This window comes from Oncorhynchus mykiss, chromosome 21, assembly GCF_013265735.2.
Source record: "Oncorhynchus mykiss isolate Arlee chromosome 21, USDA_OmykA_1.1, whole genome shotgun sequence".
NCBI lineage: Eukaryota > Metazoa > Chordata > Actinopteri > Salmoniformes > Salmonidae > Oncorhynchus > Oncorhynchus mykiss.
The window spans coordinates 18,858,881-18,875,693 of NC_048585.1; the positions used below are offsets into that span (position 1 = coordinate 18,858,881).

The 16,813-nt window shown below is 48.1% G+C and overlaps 1 protein-coding gene across 6 annotated transcripts in view; it reads right to left on the minus strand.

The window, feature by feature from the left end:
• Nucleotides 1-4,662: 4,662 nt before the first annotated feature.
• LOC110501015 (ankyrin repeat and sterile alpha motif domain-containing protein 1B) overlaps nt 4,663-16,813 on the minus strand; it is a 308,010-nt gene continuing 295,859 nt past the window's right edge. For 4 of the 6 annotated variants that reach the window (XM_036957166.1, XM_036957168.1, XM_036957169.1 and 1 more), the window contains 2 exons: nt 7,187-7,278; nt 4,663-5,980 (listed from right to left, as the gene is read on the minus strand). In XM_036957166.1, coding sequence (XP_036813061.1) covers nt 5,932-5,980; nt 7,187-7,278 — 141 coding nt within the window. In that variant the 3' untranslated portion in view covers nt 4,663-5,931. Of the gene's footprint in view, nt 6,525-7,186; nt 7,279-16,813 lie in introns of all 6 variants that reach the window. The other 2 variants (XR_005038543.1, XM_036957167.1) reach the window with 2 other exon arrangements.

A 16,813-nucleotide genomic window follows, 5' to 3' on the forward strand; every position in this document is an offset into this window, starting at 1 on the left:
CACTCAGTTAGTATTTGGTAGCATTGCCTTTAAATTGTTTAACTTGGGTCAAACGTTTTTAGGTAGCCTTCCACAAGCTTCCCACAATAAATTGGGTGAATTTTGGCCCATTCCTCCTGACAGAACAGGTGTAACTGAGTCAGATTTGTACGCCTGCTTGCTCAAACGGTTGGGATGGTGTTCCTCGGGTTGGAAGCCTCCCCCTTTTTCCTCCAAACATAACGATGGTCATTATGGCCAAACAGTTATATTTTTGTTTCATCAGACCAGAGGACATTTCTCCAAAAAGTACGATCTTTGTCCCCATGTGCAGTTGCAAACCGTAGTCTGGCTTTTTTATGGCGGTTTTGGAGCAGTGGCTTCTTCCTTGCTGAGCAGCCTTTCAGGTTATGTCAATATAGGACTTGTTTTACTGTGGATATAGATACTTTTGTACCGGTTTCCTCCAGCATCTTCACAAGGTCCTTTGCTGTTGTGCTGGGATTGATTTGCACTTTTCACACAAAGTACGTTCATCTCTAGGATACAGAACACGTATCCTTCCTGAGCAGTATGACGGCTGCGTGGATGAATCAGACTTGTGGAGGTCTTGGCTGACTTCTTTAGATTTACCCATAATGTCAAGCAAAGAGGCACTGAGTTTGAAGGTAGGCCTTGAAATACATCCACAGGTACACCTCAAATTTACTCAAATTACTTCAATTAGCCTATCAGAAGCTTCTAAAGCCATGACATGATTTTCTGAAATTTTCCAAGCTGTTTAAAGGCACAGTCAACTTAGTGTATGGTAACTTCTGACCCACTGGAATTGTGATACAGTGAATTATAAGTGAAATAATCTGAATGTAAACAACTGTTGGAAAAATTACTTGTGTCATGCACAAAGTAGATGTCCTAACCAACTTGCCAAAACTATAGTTTGTTAACAAGAAATTTGTGGAGTGGTTGAAAAACGAGTTTTAATGACTCCAACCTGAGTGTATGTAAACTTCCGACTTCAACTGTACATGTATCTCTATGGATGTACCATTGCTGTGATTTCTGGACCCCGGTGTCAACCATGGGGCCACGTTCCATCTCTAGGTTGGAGGCCTTGCTTTGGTGAGCACAATCCTAGGCGCTGGTTTGATTATGTAAAGCCACAGAGCGTGTTCTTGTCTTAGCCAGGACTCTGAAGCCCTGGAGGCAGACAGGCAGGTCAAGGTCATTTCCTGGGGGCAGAAGGATGACATCAGGCCAGAGAGAGAGGGATGAATTTTTTATGTTTTCTGGCCTGTTCTGTTCTGGCCCACCTCAGTGTATCCCCTCTACCCACTGAAAGAGTGGCTGGCTGCCAGATTGTGTACAGTGTGTGTGTCTGTGCCTGTCTGTGCGTGGGTGTATGCCAGGCAGCACCATCCTGCAAGGACTTGGCACACTCATCACAGTCTGAACAGGTCGCACAACACCCGGCTCCAGACAATTTAAGTTTTAATGTCAGGTGCACCAGTACAGTGAGATGTCTTTCTTGCAGCTCTAACCCCAACAATGCAGTAATCAATAACAATGTTTTACTAAAAATAACAAGATAGAACAGAAACAATAAGAACTAAGACAAGCTGTGAGCGTGTTGAATTCTAATGACACTAATTGTGAGGTAATATGAATGCAGTGCTTGTGTGCCTATGTGTGTGCATGTGCACGGGCGTGTGTGCCTGTGTGTGTGCATGTGCACGGGCGTGTGTGCCTGTGTGTGTGCATGTGGACGGGCGTGTGTGCCTGTGTGTGTGCATGTGGACGGACGTGTGTGTGCATGTGCACGGGCGTGTGTGTGCACGGGCGTGTGTGCCTGTGTGTGTGCATGTGCACGGGCGTGTGTGCCTGTGTGTGTGCATGTGCACGGGTGTGTGTGCCTGTGTGTGTGCATGTGGACGGACGTGTGTGTGCATGTGCACGGGCGTGTGTGTGCACGGGCGTGTGTGCCTGTGTGTGTGCATGTGCACGGGCGTGTGTGCCTGTGTGTGTGCATGTGCACGGGTGTGTGTGCCTGTGTGTGTGCATGTGCACGGGCGTGTGTGCGTGCCTGTGTGTGTGCCTGTGTGTGTGCACGGGCGTGTGTGTGTGTGTGTGTGCATGTGCACGGGCGTGTGTGTGTTCCTCCGCATTTAATTTTTGTTAATTACAATCTACTACTGTGTGTAGCTGCAAATAACAGGTGCTGTTGATGACTCAGTGAAAACATGTTTTGGACTGTGTTCAGTCAGTAGTTTACCAAATGAAGCACATTGTTATTACGTCAAACACTGTGGCTGCCCTGACTGTCAATGTGGTCACATCTAATTCTCTCCTGTTCTCTCTCTCTACCTCCCCAGTACACAAAGCTCTACCTCTGTATCCTTTGTGTGAATTAGTGGCGCGTTGCCAGGTTTGTAAATATGCTGGAAATGGACACAGGATGTTGTGTGGTGTTGTTTTTCGGGAAGGTTTATTCGTTGGAAGAGGTCCGTAATTCAGCGAACCTTGTTTCCAAGGATTTAATGAATGAATGTGATTGCGAGATCTCATTACATAACCGCATATCCTCAGCTGCCTCGTTTAGTCATCGATGGCCGCCAGGTACACACACCATCTGGGACGTTGGCCCTGTCGCACCGCCTATCAGAGGGAAGATATCCCTCTCTCCATCGCTCTTTCAATAGCCTAAATACTGAATGTCTGTCTCTGGTCTTTTCCTGTCCTTCTCTTCCACCCTTCCAGATGTTCTACAGAAGATCTGTCTTTCTCTCTCTCCTTTTCTCCCGTCTCACTCCCCTCACCGTCTCTCCTTTTTCTCAGTAATGTCTTTGTGAAACACACGTACTGTAGTAATGTCTCAAACACAACTAGCGCCGCAGACAGCAAAGTCCAGCCAGTGAGAGAGAACCCTCTCCCCCCTCCCTATGCTTCCTCCAGAGATGAATATAAATATTTCACTCACTATGTCACTCTCCACCCTGCCCATAATATCTTCCCCCATCTGAGGTAAGAGAAGCCAGCCACTGCCCACCATGCTTCCAAGTCAGTGTACAATGTTTATTCACAAGCGTTTCAGGAGATAGAATCGACGATAAACACAGAAAGTGATGAACCTATATAGCCGCTATCCTTTACATCTTCCTACCATGACCCAGTATCTATCTCAGCTAACTGCAGATTATTGATGTCCAATTGACAGCAGGAGAAAGAATCACAGAATCGACACTAACCACAGAAGCCAGTCTATAACCCCAATCGTTGCCCTTGGTCTCGTGTAGTATGGCCCCATATACCTTACCCAGAATGGCCCAGTAGCTATCTCAATTGAGTGCAGATTGTTGGTATCGATTGACTGCAGCATGTGGCCGACTCATTGCAGGGGTTTATGGTGTGGAACGAACCCTCACTCTGCCTTTGAAAAGCTTGCTGTAAATGTTGATGGCCTTGGTTTTATGGGTCTCTAGCGCAGGCCTGTTGCTTCCGGGGGAGTTTGTGGTCTGGGTTTCTGGGGGAGTTGGTGGTTTGAGTCTGGGGGAGTTGGTGGTCTGAGTCTGGGTTTCTGGGGGAGTTGGTGGTCTGAATCTGGGTTTCTGAGGGAGTTGGTCTGAGTCTGGGTTTCTGGGGGAGTTGGTGGTCTGAGTCTGGGTTTCTGGGGGAGTTGGTGGTCTGAGTCTGGGTTTCTGGGGGAGTTGGTGGTCTGAGTCTGGGTTTCTGGGGGAGTTGGTGGTCTGAGTCTGGGTTTCTGGGGGAGTTGGTGGTTTGAGTCTGGGTTTCTGGGGGATTTGGTGGTCTGAGTTTCTGGGGGAGTTGGTGGTCTGAGTCTGGGTTTATGGGGGATTTGGTGGTCTGGGTTTCTGGGGGAGTTGGTGGTCTGAGTCCGGGTTTCTGTGGAAAGTCCTATGACAAATGTATGTGTAAAATCCGCCATACAAAGACACTTTGATTGATGCAGGTGTTTAATTGGTTTGAGGGTGTACCTTGTGATTACAACACTTCAGATGAGAACACTGTATGCTTACTGTTTCTCTCCCTGTTGCTGTAGATCAGCTGGACCGTCTCTCCTCTTATATTTATTGTATTTGTGTGATTAGATACATGTTCACATGGCCTAGACTAGAGAAAGCTTTATGACATGCACTCCAAAGCATTTGTAAAACATTGTGGCTTCCTCCTTATCTCGAAACCTGCTGGCTTCTGGGGCCTGTTCAGGAGAGTGCAAAGTTAAAGCCTATGGTGTTGTTATGTAGCTTTTAGACAATATCCATCCTTTCCTCCCCATACCGTCTGGTCATCCCAAACACTGACGAATTCAATTGCATAAATACAATCCCTCAGGTCATAGGCTTTAAAGTGTATAGTAGATAGTTTGTCAACCCCTGCATGGATGGACGTACTTGACACCCGGTGTCATAACACACCTGTCATAAGACTGTCATGACCCATATATTTACACCTGTTGTGACAAATATTGCATTATTTTATGGCACCTACATAAGTGTCAAGAACATTCCCTTTGTTTTAAAGTTTGTTTCTTAAATCCTTTGTTGTAATGAATTCTTTACAGTCATGACAAAAATCAGGACAAGTTGGACAATTGAAGGAGTCAGATAAAACATGGGACATGAAAAAGGACAATCTCGTATAGTAAAGTATAGAACCGGAGACCAATGGTGATTAATGGTTGTACAAGTTGTGTTTATTCCATGTGATTTACAAGGATATAAATAATGACCAAAACGTACAAAATCTGTGTGCTGGAAGCCCAAGCATACGTACATGAGTTAGTCAGCAGTGATGTCATCACCCTGTCCCAGCCCTCCCCAATACAATCTCTAGAACCATAGACTTTATTTTCAACTCTGACCTTTCCATTTTGGTACCTTGTCTCCAGTGCGATGTGCGGCAAATATTTGATTCCTTTATTTTTGTAAATGTTTTACTACATTACATGTATGAACAATGAGCTGGCAAAATATCTATGTACATTTAGAGAGGACTATGTATTCATCCAAAGAATACAGAAATACTGTGGTAAAATATTACATCTGCTTGGAGTTATGAGTCTAGCCCCATGAGAAACAGATTGGTGTGTTGACCGGACACACCAATAATAATAATAGCTATTATTATTAATTATAAGGAGAGGAGCCATCTGAAACATTCACTCTCAGTATAGAACTATTATGCTATTTTTTTTAAAGAATGGCAATCATTCTCAAGCCTGGATTTTTTTCATTTCAGCATATCATATAAAAATAATGTAACATTAAGACAAGAATTGCACAAGAATAATCATAAGGTAAGATAATACTCTCATATGAAACATTTAAAACATCCGGCATTAATATGAATATTTCTTTAATTGGGATGGATGGTGTTTTGCTCAGGTAGGCGGAGCCATCCTTTGTGATGCCACTTGGCACAGAGCTCACCTGTTGCATGGTGGTCCGGCACACGGCTCACCTGTTGCATGGTGGTCCGGCACGGCCAATTCTATCCATGTAATTGTAGTATTGACCGTGAAACAAAACTTAAACAAGAGGAAAAGAGCCAATCAGAAGTCCTTTACCTCGTCCCCATTCAAATACACACAGTTGTCCGTTACAGTCCAGACCTTGGGTGACCGTGGTATAGAGTTTAAAGGTCAAGGTCCAATTGAATGCAGAACAGGGGCTAGAGTTGTAGTTGTGGCTGCTTCAATGAAAGTCTACATTCACATATCTGACTGTTACTAAGCAGTCCCTTAACTGTGTGTGTGTGTGTACACAGTTAGGCCATGAGTCCAATGTTTGTGGGAAGATGTCCTCGTTTTGTAATCAACCTTAAACACCAAGTTCGTTAGAGAGTGTCCATGTTAGTAGTCCTTTGACACAGACAGAAGGGTCCACATTTGTAGTCCTTTTTGCATTGTGTGTGAGGGTCCATGTTTAAGGCTGGCTACATTCTTTGCATTCCACAGTAATAGACATGGGCGTCCGGCATTGCCCTGCGAATGAGATCACACCACTTATCCAGAGAGTCCCCAAACCCCGCCTCCTATCCACCGGCCCCGCCCCTCCCTCGTCACCAGTCAGTCCAAAATGGACTCCATGTGCCTCACAAGCCACAACCTAAACCTTTTCAGCATTTCCCAACAAAACAAGTATAGAAAGAAAATGATGAATCTAATAATAACCTATTTTAAACAAATTCAATCTGGACACAGGTTTAGCGTGTGGTTTAAAAACAATTCCTCCCTGTGTCAAAGGTCAATTAGTCTCAAATAAACAAACAACGCTTTGCCACTCAAAATGTCTGAAAAAAATAATCTGCTGTAAAAATCAAAGACTGATTATGATAAAAACAGGAGTCTGTTGTTTCTTTTTAAAGTAACATTTGCTACATCATCTCTCAGCAGTCCATTATCCTCTCCAACTAGATGGAACTGATAAACAAATGTCCCTCCACTTTCCTCTGGGTTGCCAGTACTGGACAACAAAATCCCCCAAAACATCAGCACGAAAACCTAGTGCAGGAGAATTGGCTTTGCTCTAAAAACCAACAAAGACAAAAAGACTGTTAGGGGTGGGGTTCTTAGCAGCATAATGGTCTAGATATTCTCATTCAGCTTGTCGAAGGGGTGAAAAGAGAGACAAAAAAGAAAAGCGAGAAGTGGAGGAACAGCAGTAGGAAGAGGAAAAACATGAGATATAACCAAATGGTTCCACCCCCCCAGTCAGGAAAAAAAATAAGAGTGATTGACTGACTGACCAACCAACTGACTGCCTGACACATAAGTGGGGAGGGCTGACCACGGAAAATGGAAAAATAGAACTGACTGTTGCCCCCTACAGGTCTAGACAGAGAGGTGCACCATCACCCCAAGGGTTAAAGTTCATGCTCCGCCCCTGCAGGCAGGCTAAGGCGTCAACAGGACAAGGAAAGGGAGGGGGAGAGAGAGCAAGAGAGAGGTGTGTGAGAGAGAGACACAGCGCAGCGCCAAACGGCATCATGCAGAGGTTGCGGCAGCTAACGGCGGAGCGGGCGGGGTGGGTTTTTCGGCCAGTGAGGTCACACACGTCGCCGCATAAGAGGGTTGCTCGTGCCGTGCAGCTCCGTTGTGGGGCCTCTAGAGGGCCAGCTCTCTGCAAGGCACACACATAGGAGTGGACAGGCGGGTGGTATACGCTATTAGAAAATAGTGGTCTCATACTTGGTGTTCGCTCCTCTCTTGGCCTCCTGCCCTGGTTCCACTATCCACGGCACGTTGGCATGACCCTTCTGCTCCATCGACGGCTGCTCCATCTGAGAGAGGGAGAAGGAGTGAGAGTAGGGAGAGAGAGAGAGGGTTGGTTAAATGTTGTCAGAGGAAAAAGTGGGATAATAATACATGTCAGAAGAGAGAGAGAGAGGTCTGAGAGAACAGGAGAGAGAGAGAGGTCTGAGAGAACAGGAGAGAGAGAACAGGAGAGAGAGAGAGGTCTGAGAGAGAGAGAGTTCTGAGAGAACAGGAGAGAGAGAGAGAGTTCTGAGAGAAGAGGAGAGAGAGAGAGAGAGAACAGGAGAGCGAGAGGTCTGAGAGAACAGGAGAGCGAGAGGTCTGAGAGAACAGGAGAGCGAGAGAGGTCTGAGAGAACAGGAGAGAGAGAGAGAGATCTGAGAGAACAGGAGAGAGGTCTGAGAGAACGAGGTCTGAGAGAACAGGAGAGAGAGAGAGGTCTGAGAGAACAGGAGAGAGAGAGAGAGTTCTGAGAGAAGAGGAGAGAGAGAGGTCTGAGAGAACAGGAGAGAGAGAGGTCTGAGAGAACAGGAGAGAGAGAGAGGTCAGAGAACAGGAGAGAGAGAGAGGTCAGAGAACAGGAGAGAGGTCTGAGAGAACATGAGAGAGCGAGGTCTGAGAGAACAGGAGAGAGAGAGGTCTGAGAGAACAGGAGAGAGAGAGAAGTCAGAGAACAGGAGAGAGATAGGTCTGAGAGAACAGGAGAGAGGTCTGAGAGAACAAGAGAGAGAGAGGTCTGAGAGAACAGGAGAGAGAGATATGTCAGAGAACAGGAGAGAGAGAGAGAGGTCAGAGAACAGGAGAGAGGTCAGAGAACAGGAGAGAGGTCTGAGAGAACATGAGAGAGCGAGGTCTGAGAGAACAGGAGAGAGAGAGAGGTCTGAGAGAACAGGAGAGAGGTCTGAGAGAACAAGAGAGAGAGAGGTCAGAGAACGAGAGAGAGGTCTGAGAGAACGAGAGAGAGAGAGAGAGAGGTCTGAGAGAACAAGAGAGAGAGAGAGGTCTGAGAGAACGAGAGAGAGAGAGGTCTGAGAGAACAAGAGAGAGGTCTGAGAGAACAAGAGAGAGGTCTGAGAGAACGAGAGAGAGAGAGAGAGAGAGGTCTGAGAGAACAAGAGAGAGAGAGAGAGGTCTGAGATAACGAGAGAAAGAGAGGTCTGAGAGAACAAGAGAGAGGTCTGAGAGAACAAGAGCGAGAGAGAGGTCTGAGAGAACAGGAGAGAGAGAGGTCAGAGAACGAGAGAGAGAGAGAGGTCTGAGAGAACGAGAGAGAGGTCTGAGAGAACAAGAGCGAGAGAGAGAGGTCTGAGAGAACAGGAGAGAGAGAGGTCTGAGAGAACAGGAGAGAGAGGTCTGAGAGAACAGGAGAGAGAGGTCTGAGAGAACAAGAGAAAGAGGTCTGAGAGAACAAGAGAGAGAGGTCTGAGAGAACAGGAGAGAGGTCTGAGAGAACAAGAGAGAGAGAGGTCAGAGAACGAGAGAGAGGTCTGAGAGAACGAGAGAGAGAGAGAGAGGTCTGAGAGAACAAGAGAGAGAGAGAGGTCTGAGAGAACGAGAGTGAGAGAGAGGTCTGAGAGAACAAGAGAGAGGTCTGAGAGAACAAGAGAGAGGTCTGAGAGAACAAGAGAGAGAGAGAGAGGTCTGAGATAACGAGAGAGAGAGGTTTGAGAGAACAAGAGAGAGGTATGAGAGAACAAGAGCGAGAGAGAGGTCTGAGAGAACAGGAGAGAGAGAGGTCAGAGAACGAGAGAGAGAGAGAGGTCTGAGAGAACGAGAGCGAGAGAGAGAGGTCTGAGAGAACAGGAGAGAGAGGTCTGAGAGAACAGGAGAGAGAGGTCTGAGAGAACAAGAGAGAGAGGTCTGAGAGAACAAGAGAGAGAGGTCTGAGAGAACAAGAGAGAGAGAGAGAGGTCTGAGAGAACAAGAGAGAGAGAGAGAGGTCTGAGAGAACAGGAGAGAGAGGTCTGAGAGAACAGGAGAGAGAGGTCTGAGAGAACAGGAGAGAGAGGTCTGAGAGAACAAGAGAGAGAGGTCTGAGAGAACAAGAGAGAGAGAGAGAGAGAGAGAGAGGTCTGAGAGAACGAGAGAGAGAGAGAGGTCTGAGAGAACAGGAGAGAGAGAGGTCTGAGAGAACAGGAGAGAGAGAGGTCTGAGAGAACAGGAGAGAGAGGTCTGAGAGAACAAGAGAGAGAGAGAGGTCTGAGAGAACAAGAGAGAGAGGTCTGAGAGAACAAGAGAGAGAGAGAGAGGTCTGAGAGAACAAGAGAGAGAGAGAGGTCTGAGAGAACAAGAGAGAGAGAGGTCTGAGAGAACAAGAGAGAGAGAGAGAGAGAGAGGTCTGAGAGAACAAGAGAGGTCTGAGAGAACAAGAGAGAGGTCTGAGAGAACAAGAGCGAGAGAGAGGTCAGAGAACGAGAGAGAGAGAGAGGTCTGAGAGAACGAGAGAGAGAGAGGTCTGAGAGAACAAGAGCGAGAGAGAGAGGTCTGAGAGAACGAGAGAGAGAGAGAGAGAGGTCTGAGAGAACAGGAGAGAGAGGTCAGAGAACAGGAGAGAGAGCTCTGAGAGAACAAGAGAGAGAGAGAGAGAGAGAGAGGTCTGAGAGAACGAGAGAGAGAGAGAGAGAGGTCTGAGAGAACAGGAGAGAGAGAGGTCTGAGAGAACAGGAGAGAGAGGTCTGAGAGAACAAGAGAGAGAGGTCTGAGAGAACAAGAGAGAGAGAGAGAGAGGTCTGAGAGAACAAGAGAGAGAGAGAGGTCTGAGAGAACAAGAGAGAGAGAGGTCTGAGAGAACGAGAGAGAGAGAGGTCTGAGAGAACGAGAGAGGTCTGAGAGAACAAGAGAGAGAGAGGTTTGAGAGAACAAGAGAGAGAGGTCTGAGAGAACGAGAGAGAGGTCTGAGAGAACAAGAGAGAGAGAGAGAGGTCTGAGAGAACAAGAGAGAGAGAGGTCTGAGAGAACGAGAGAGAGAGAGAGGTCTGAGAGAACGAGAGAGAGAGAGAGGTCAGAGAATGAGAGAGAGAGAGAGGTCTGAGAGAAGAGAGAGAGAGGTCTGAGAGAAGAGAGAGAGAGAGGTCTGAGAGAACGAGAGAGAGGTCTGAGAGAGAGAGGTCTGAGAGAACAAGAGAGAGAGAGAGGTCTGAGAGAACAGGGGAGAGCGAGAGAGAGAGATCTGAGAGAACAGGAGAGTGAGAGAGAGAGAGAGAGGTCTGAGAAAACAAGAGAGAGAGGTCTGAGAGAACAAGAGAGAGAGAGAGAGGTCTGAGAGAACAAGAGAGAGAGAGAGAGGTCTGAGAGAACGAGAGAGAGAGAGGTTTGAGAGAACAAGAGAGAGAGGTCTGAGAGAACAAGAGAGAGAGAGAGAGAGAGGTCTGAGAGAACAAGAGAGAGGTCTGAGAGAACAAGAGCGAGGTCAGAGAACGAGAGAGAGAGAGAGGTCTGAGAGAACGAGAGAGAGAGAGGTCTGAGAGAACAAGAGAGAGATCTGAGAGAACGAGAGAGAGAGAGGTCTGAGAGAACAGGAGAGAGAGGTCTGAGAGAACCGAAGAGAGAGGTCTGAGAGAACAAGAGAGAGAGGTCTGAGAGAACGAGAGAGAGAGAGAGAGAGAGGTCTGAGAGAACGAGAGAGAGAGAGGTCTGAGAGAACAGGAGAGAGAGAGGTCTGAGAGAACAGGAGAGAGAGGTCTGAGAGAGCAAGAGAGAGAGAGAGGTCTGAGAGAACAAGAGAGAGAGGTCTGAGAGAACAAGAGAGAGAGAGAGAGAGAGAGAGAGAGAGAGGTCTGAGAGAACAAGAGAGAGAGAGAGGTCTGAGAGAACAAGAGAGAGAGAGGTCTGAGAGAACAAGAGAGAGAGGTCTGAGAGAACGAGAGAGAGGTCTGAGAGAACAAGAGAGAGAGAGAGAGGTCTGAGAGAACAAGAGAGAGAGAGGTCTGAGAGAACGAGAGACAGAGAGAGGTCTGAGAGAACGAGAGAGAGAGAGAGGTCAGAGAATGAGAGAGAGAGAGAGGTCTGAGAGAAGAGAGAGAGAGGTCTGAGAGAAGAGAGAGAGAGAGGTCTGAGAGAACGAGAGAGAGGTCTGAGAGAGAGAGGTCTGAGAGAACAAGAGAGAGAGAGAGGTCTGAGAGAACAGGGGAGAGCGAGAGAGAGAGATCTGAGAGAACAGGAGAGTGAGAGAGAGAGAGAGAGGTCTGAGAGAACAAGAGAGAGAGGTCTGAGAGAACAAGAGAGAGAGAGAGAGGTCTGAGAGAACAAGAGAGAGAGAGAGAGGTCTGAGAGAACAAGAGAGAGAGAGGTTTGAGAGAACAAGAGAGAGAGGTCTGAGAGAACAAGAGAGAGAGAGGTCTGAGAGAACAAGAGAGAGGTCTGAGAGAACAAGAGCGAGAGAGAGGTCAGAGAACGAGAGAGAGAGAGAGGTCTGAGAGAACGAGAGAGAGAGAGGTCTGAGAGAACAAGAGCGAGAGAGAGAGATCTGAGAGAACGAGAGAGAGAGAGGTCTGAGAGAACAGGAGAGAGAGGTCTGAGAGAACAGGAGAGAGAGGTCTGAGAGAACAAGAGAGAGAGGTCTGAGAGAACAAGAGAGAGAGAGAGAGAGAGAGAGGTCTGAGAGAACGAGAGAGAGAGAGAGGTCTGAGAGAACAGGAGAGAGAGGTCTGAGAGAGCAAGAGAGGTCTGAGAGAACAAGAGAGAGGTCTGAGAGAACGAGAGAGAGAGAGAGAGAGAGAGGTCTGAGAGAACAAGAGAGAGAGAGGTCTGAGAGAACAAGAGAGAGAGAGGTCTGAGAGAACGAGAGAGAGAGAGGTCTGAGAGAACGAGAGAGGTCTGAGAGAACAAGAGAGAGAGAGAGGTCTGAGAGAACGAGAGAGAGGTCTGAGAGAACAAGAGAGAGAGAGAGAGGTCTGAGAGAACAAGAGAGAGAGAGGTCTGAGAGAACAAGAGAGAGAGAGGTCTGAGAGAACGAGAGGTCTGAGAGAACGAGAGAGAGAGAGAGGTCAGAGAATGAGAGAGAGAGAGAGGTCAGAGAAGAGAGAGAGAGGTCTGAGAGAAGAGAGAGAGAGAGGTCTGAGAGAACGAGAGAGAGGTCTGAGAGAGAGAGGTCTGAGAGAACAAGAGAGAGAGAGAGGTCTGAGAGAACAGGGGAGAGCGAGAGAGAGAGATCTGAGAGAACAGGAGAGTGAGAGAGAGAGAGAGAGGTCTGAGAAAACAAGAGAGATAGAGGTCTGAGAGAACAAGAGAGAGAGAGAGAGAGGTCTGAGAGAACAAGAGGGAGAGAGAGGTCTGAGAGAACGAGAGAGAGGTCTGAGAGAACGAGAGAGAGAGAGAGAGAGAGAGGTCTGAGAGAACAAGAGGGAGAGAGAGGTCTGAGAGAACGAGAGAGAGGTCTGAGAGAACGAGAGAGAGAGAGAGAGAGAGAGAGGGGTCTGGGGCTGAGAGAACAGGAGAGAGAGAGAGAGTTATAGTGGAGAGGCACGATCACAGACTTCCACACCAACACTTAAATATGGAGGCACTTGCTTTAGGTCTGAAAATATATTGTTGGCCTCATATCAACGTACGTATCACAATGTGTTTTAATGAGTAAAGAAAACAGTATAAAATTTATAATATTTACTAATAATCTCCATACTGTACTCTAACCCCACAACATCTTCCCATTGCTGAAAATGACTTGTTCAAGACCAAGCTATGCTCTTCCCCCCTCAAAAGTCAACTTTTCAACAACCAATCAAAATGCTCATTCTGGTTGCCGAGGGTGCTTTCCTTCCACCACATTGGTCCGTGATAGACTAAAAGATGATCTGGGGAGTGGGTCCCTGCCTGTGAACACTGCAAAGCTGAAACTGGAAGAATGTATGAACGCACACAATCTGAGTGGAGTTGACAGAGGCAGGACCAACCACAGAGACAAACAAAAGATCTATAGAGTGATCAAAGTGTATGGAGACAAAACCAACAAAGAGAGCAGACAGTCAAGAGTAAGAAAGAAAGGAGAAGGGAGGAAGACCTGAAAGGGAACTTTGTGAGGGTGACGGAGGAGGAGTGGTGAAGGAGGAGGAAGAGGAGGGTGGAGAGGAGGCCGGTGGGGGGTGTATATGTGACCCAGCGACCAACGGCTAGAGGGGTACATGATGACCTATAGGGGGAGGAACATAGAGGTCACAGAGAGGTCAAAGGGGGCCTGCTCGGCAATAGCACGGCAACGACACTGAAACCGTATGGTAACAGTTCGGTAAAGCCATAGTAACACCACTACAACGATGGTAAAACACCAGGGACACACCAAAGGAACATTTCATTTCATGTAGGCAAAAGAACACACATACATACACACAAGGATGTGGTAGAGAAAGGAGGACAAGACATCAAGACATCCGTATCTGTCCTACCAGGAGAGAAGGAGGAGGAGAGGAGGAGGAGAGAAGGAGGAGAGGAGAGGAGAAGAGGAGGAGGAGAGAAAGAGAGGAGTTGGAGAGGAGGAGGAGGAAAGGAGAGAAGGAGAGGAGGAGGTGGAGAGGAGCAGGAGGAAAGGAGAGAGGAAAGGAGGAGAAGAGGAGAGAAGAGAAGGAGAGAAGGAGAGGGGGAGAAGAGGAGAGAAGGAGAGGAGAGGAGGAGAGGAGGTGGAGAGGAGGAGGAAAGGAGAGAGAAGGAGGAGGAGGAGAGGAGGAGAGGAGGAGAGGGGGTGGAGAGGAGGAGGAGAGAAGGAGGAGAGAAGGAGGAGAGGAGGAGGAGGATAGGAAAGAGATGGAGGAGAGGTGGATAGGAGGAGGAGGAAAGGAGAGAGGAGGAGAGTATGAGAGGAGAAGAGAAGGAGAGGAGGAGGAGAGAAGGAGAGGAGGTGGAGAGGAGGAGGAAAGGAGAGAAGGAGAGGAGGTGGAGAGGAGCATAAGGAAAGGAGAGAGGAGGAGAGGAAGAGAAGAGGAGAGAAGAGAATGAGATGAGAAGAGAAGGAGAAGAGGAGAGAAGGAGAGGAGGAGAGGAGGTGGAAAGGAGGAGAGAAGGAGGAAAGGAGAGAGAAGGAGGAGAGGAGGTGGAGAGGAGGAGAGAAGGAGGAGAGGAGGATAAGAGAAGGAGGAAAGGAGAGAGAAGGAGGAGAGGTGGAGAGGAGGAGGAGGAAAGGAGAGAGGAGGTGGAGAGGAGGAGGAGGAAAGGAGAGAGAAGGAGGAGAGGAGTACAGAAGGAGAGTAGGAGGAGGAACAGTAATCCATGGGTTTACACAGACATAGAAGTGCTGCAAAATAATGACTGTGAACAGCTGCTGGAGGGAATATTAAGTGAATCCTGCAGCATGCTTCACTGTAGTTCCCTCCGCAGCACTACACAAGCCATTAACTACATTACCCACACACACAACACAAAAACACGCGCACACACACATGCAGGCATATGCTCAAAAGCACACACACACACGTGCACACAGACACACTTTCAGGGCAGGTGGTTAATGGTTAATGTAACAGCAGCGGAGTCATGCCATTGTCCATCATCTCTGTGACATGAACACACACACAAACAAACACACAGATGAGAGAGGGAAAGAAAACCTCATCTCCAACCCACTAGATAAGACAATTACAATTTTAGATAGCAGCACTACTATGACTACATATATTATATGACCTCCAACAGCACAGAGAGAGAGACAAAGCTGTTCCCTGTCACTCTACCTGTCCCCCGACTCAGTTTACCTGTCCCCCGACTCAGTTTACCTGTCCCCCGACTCAATTTACCTGTCCCCCGACTCAATTTACCTGTCCCCCGACTCAATTTACCTGTCCCCCGACTTAATTTACCTGTCCCCCGACTTAATTTACCTGTCCCCTGACTCACTTTACCTGTCCCCCGACTCACTTTACCTGTCCCCCGCTCTCTTTACATGTCCCCCGACTCACTTTACCTGTCCCCCGACTCACTTTACCTGTCCCCCGACTCAGTTTACCTGTCCCCCGACTCAGTTTACCTGTCCCCCGACTCAGTTTACCTGTCCCCCGACTCAGTTTACCTGTCCCCCGACTCAGTTTACCTGTCCCCCGACTCACTTTACCTGTCCCCCGACTCACTTTACCTGTCCCCCGACTCAATTTACCTGTCCCCCGACTAAATTTACCTGTCCCCCGACTTAATTTACCTGTCCCCCGACTCACTTTACCTGTCCCCCGACTCACTTTACCTGTCCCCTGACTCAAGTTATCTGTCCCCTGACTCACTTTACCTGTCCCCTGACTCAAGTTCTGTCCCGACTCAATTTACCTGTCCCCCGACTCAATTTACCTGTCCCCCGACTCAATTTACCTGTCCCCCGACTCACGTTACCTGTCCCCCGACTCACGTTACCTGTCCCCCGACTCACTTTACCTGTCCCCCGACTCACGTTACCTGTCCCCCGACTCACGTTACCTGTCCCCCGACTCACGTTACCTGTCCCCCGACTCACTTTACCTGTCCCCCGACTCACGTTACCTGTCCCCCGACTCACGTTACCTGTCCCCCGACTCACGTTACCTGTCCCCCGACTCACTTTACCTGTCCCCCGACTCACTTTACCTGTCCCCCGACTCACTTTACCTGTCCCCCGACTCACTTTACCTGTCCCCCGACTCACTTTACCTGTCCCCCGACTCAGTCTACCTGTCCCCCGACTCAGTCTACCTGTCCCCCGACTCAGTTTACCTGTCCCCCGACTCAGTTTACCTGTCCCCCGACTCAGTTTACCTGTCCCCCGACTCAATTTACCTGTCCCCCGACTCAATTTACCTGTCCCCCGACTCAATTTACCTGTCCCCCGACTTAATTTACCTGTCCCCCGACTTAATTTACCTGTCCCCTGACTCACTTTACCTGTCCCCCGACTCACTTTACCTGTCCCCCGCTCTCTTTACCTGTCCCCTGACTCACTTTACCTGTCCCCTGACTCAATTTACCTGTCCCCCGACTCAGTTTACCTGTCCCCTGACTCAATTTACCTGTCCCCTGACTCACTTTCTGGAAGGGGACATTAGTACTGTCTGTACATGAGAAGCCAGCACAAATAGCACTTACCTCACTCATAGAATGCTTCCCAAATGGCATCCTATTCCTTTAAAGTGCACTACGTTTGACCAGGGCCCATGCAATATATAGGGCCGTGACCATACTCATATAGCCCAGTAAATCCACATGGGAACACTATACAGAATAATGCTTTTAAGGCTCCAGTGGTGTACAGTGCATGTCTATGGTAAATCTAACTGTCCGTCTAGGTCTATTTTAAAGCTCCAGGAACTGGAATACAAGGGGAGGCTGTGGGGAGAGGAGGCTGACAGACAGGCACTGTGGCTGGGGTAGATGGCTCTGGTAACGTCACACACACACACACACACATTGTGAGTAGGGCTGGGCTCCACAGAGCTCAATGTAAACAGCCCTCATCAATCACCCAGGGCTATAAGAGACTGCAGGAAGAAAAAGATAAAGTGGGTCTTTTACAGATCAAACATCCATCTACACCAGTGATATAGTGGTCAGAAAATAGGTGGGTAAACTCTGACGCTTCCCTTTCTTTCAATGCATTATTCTGCAAAAGGTGTTTAC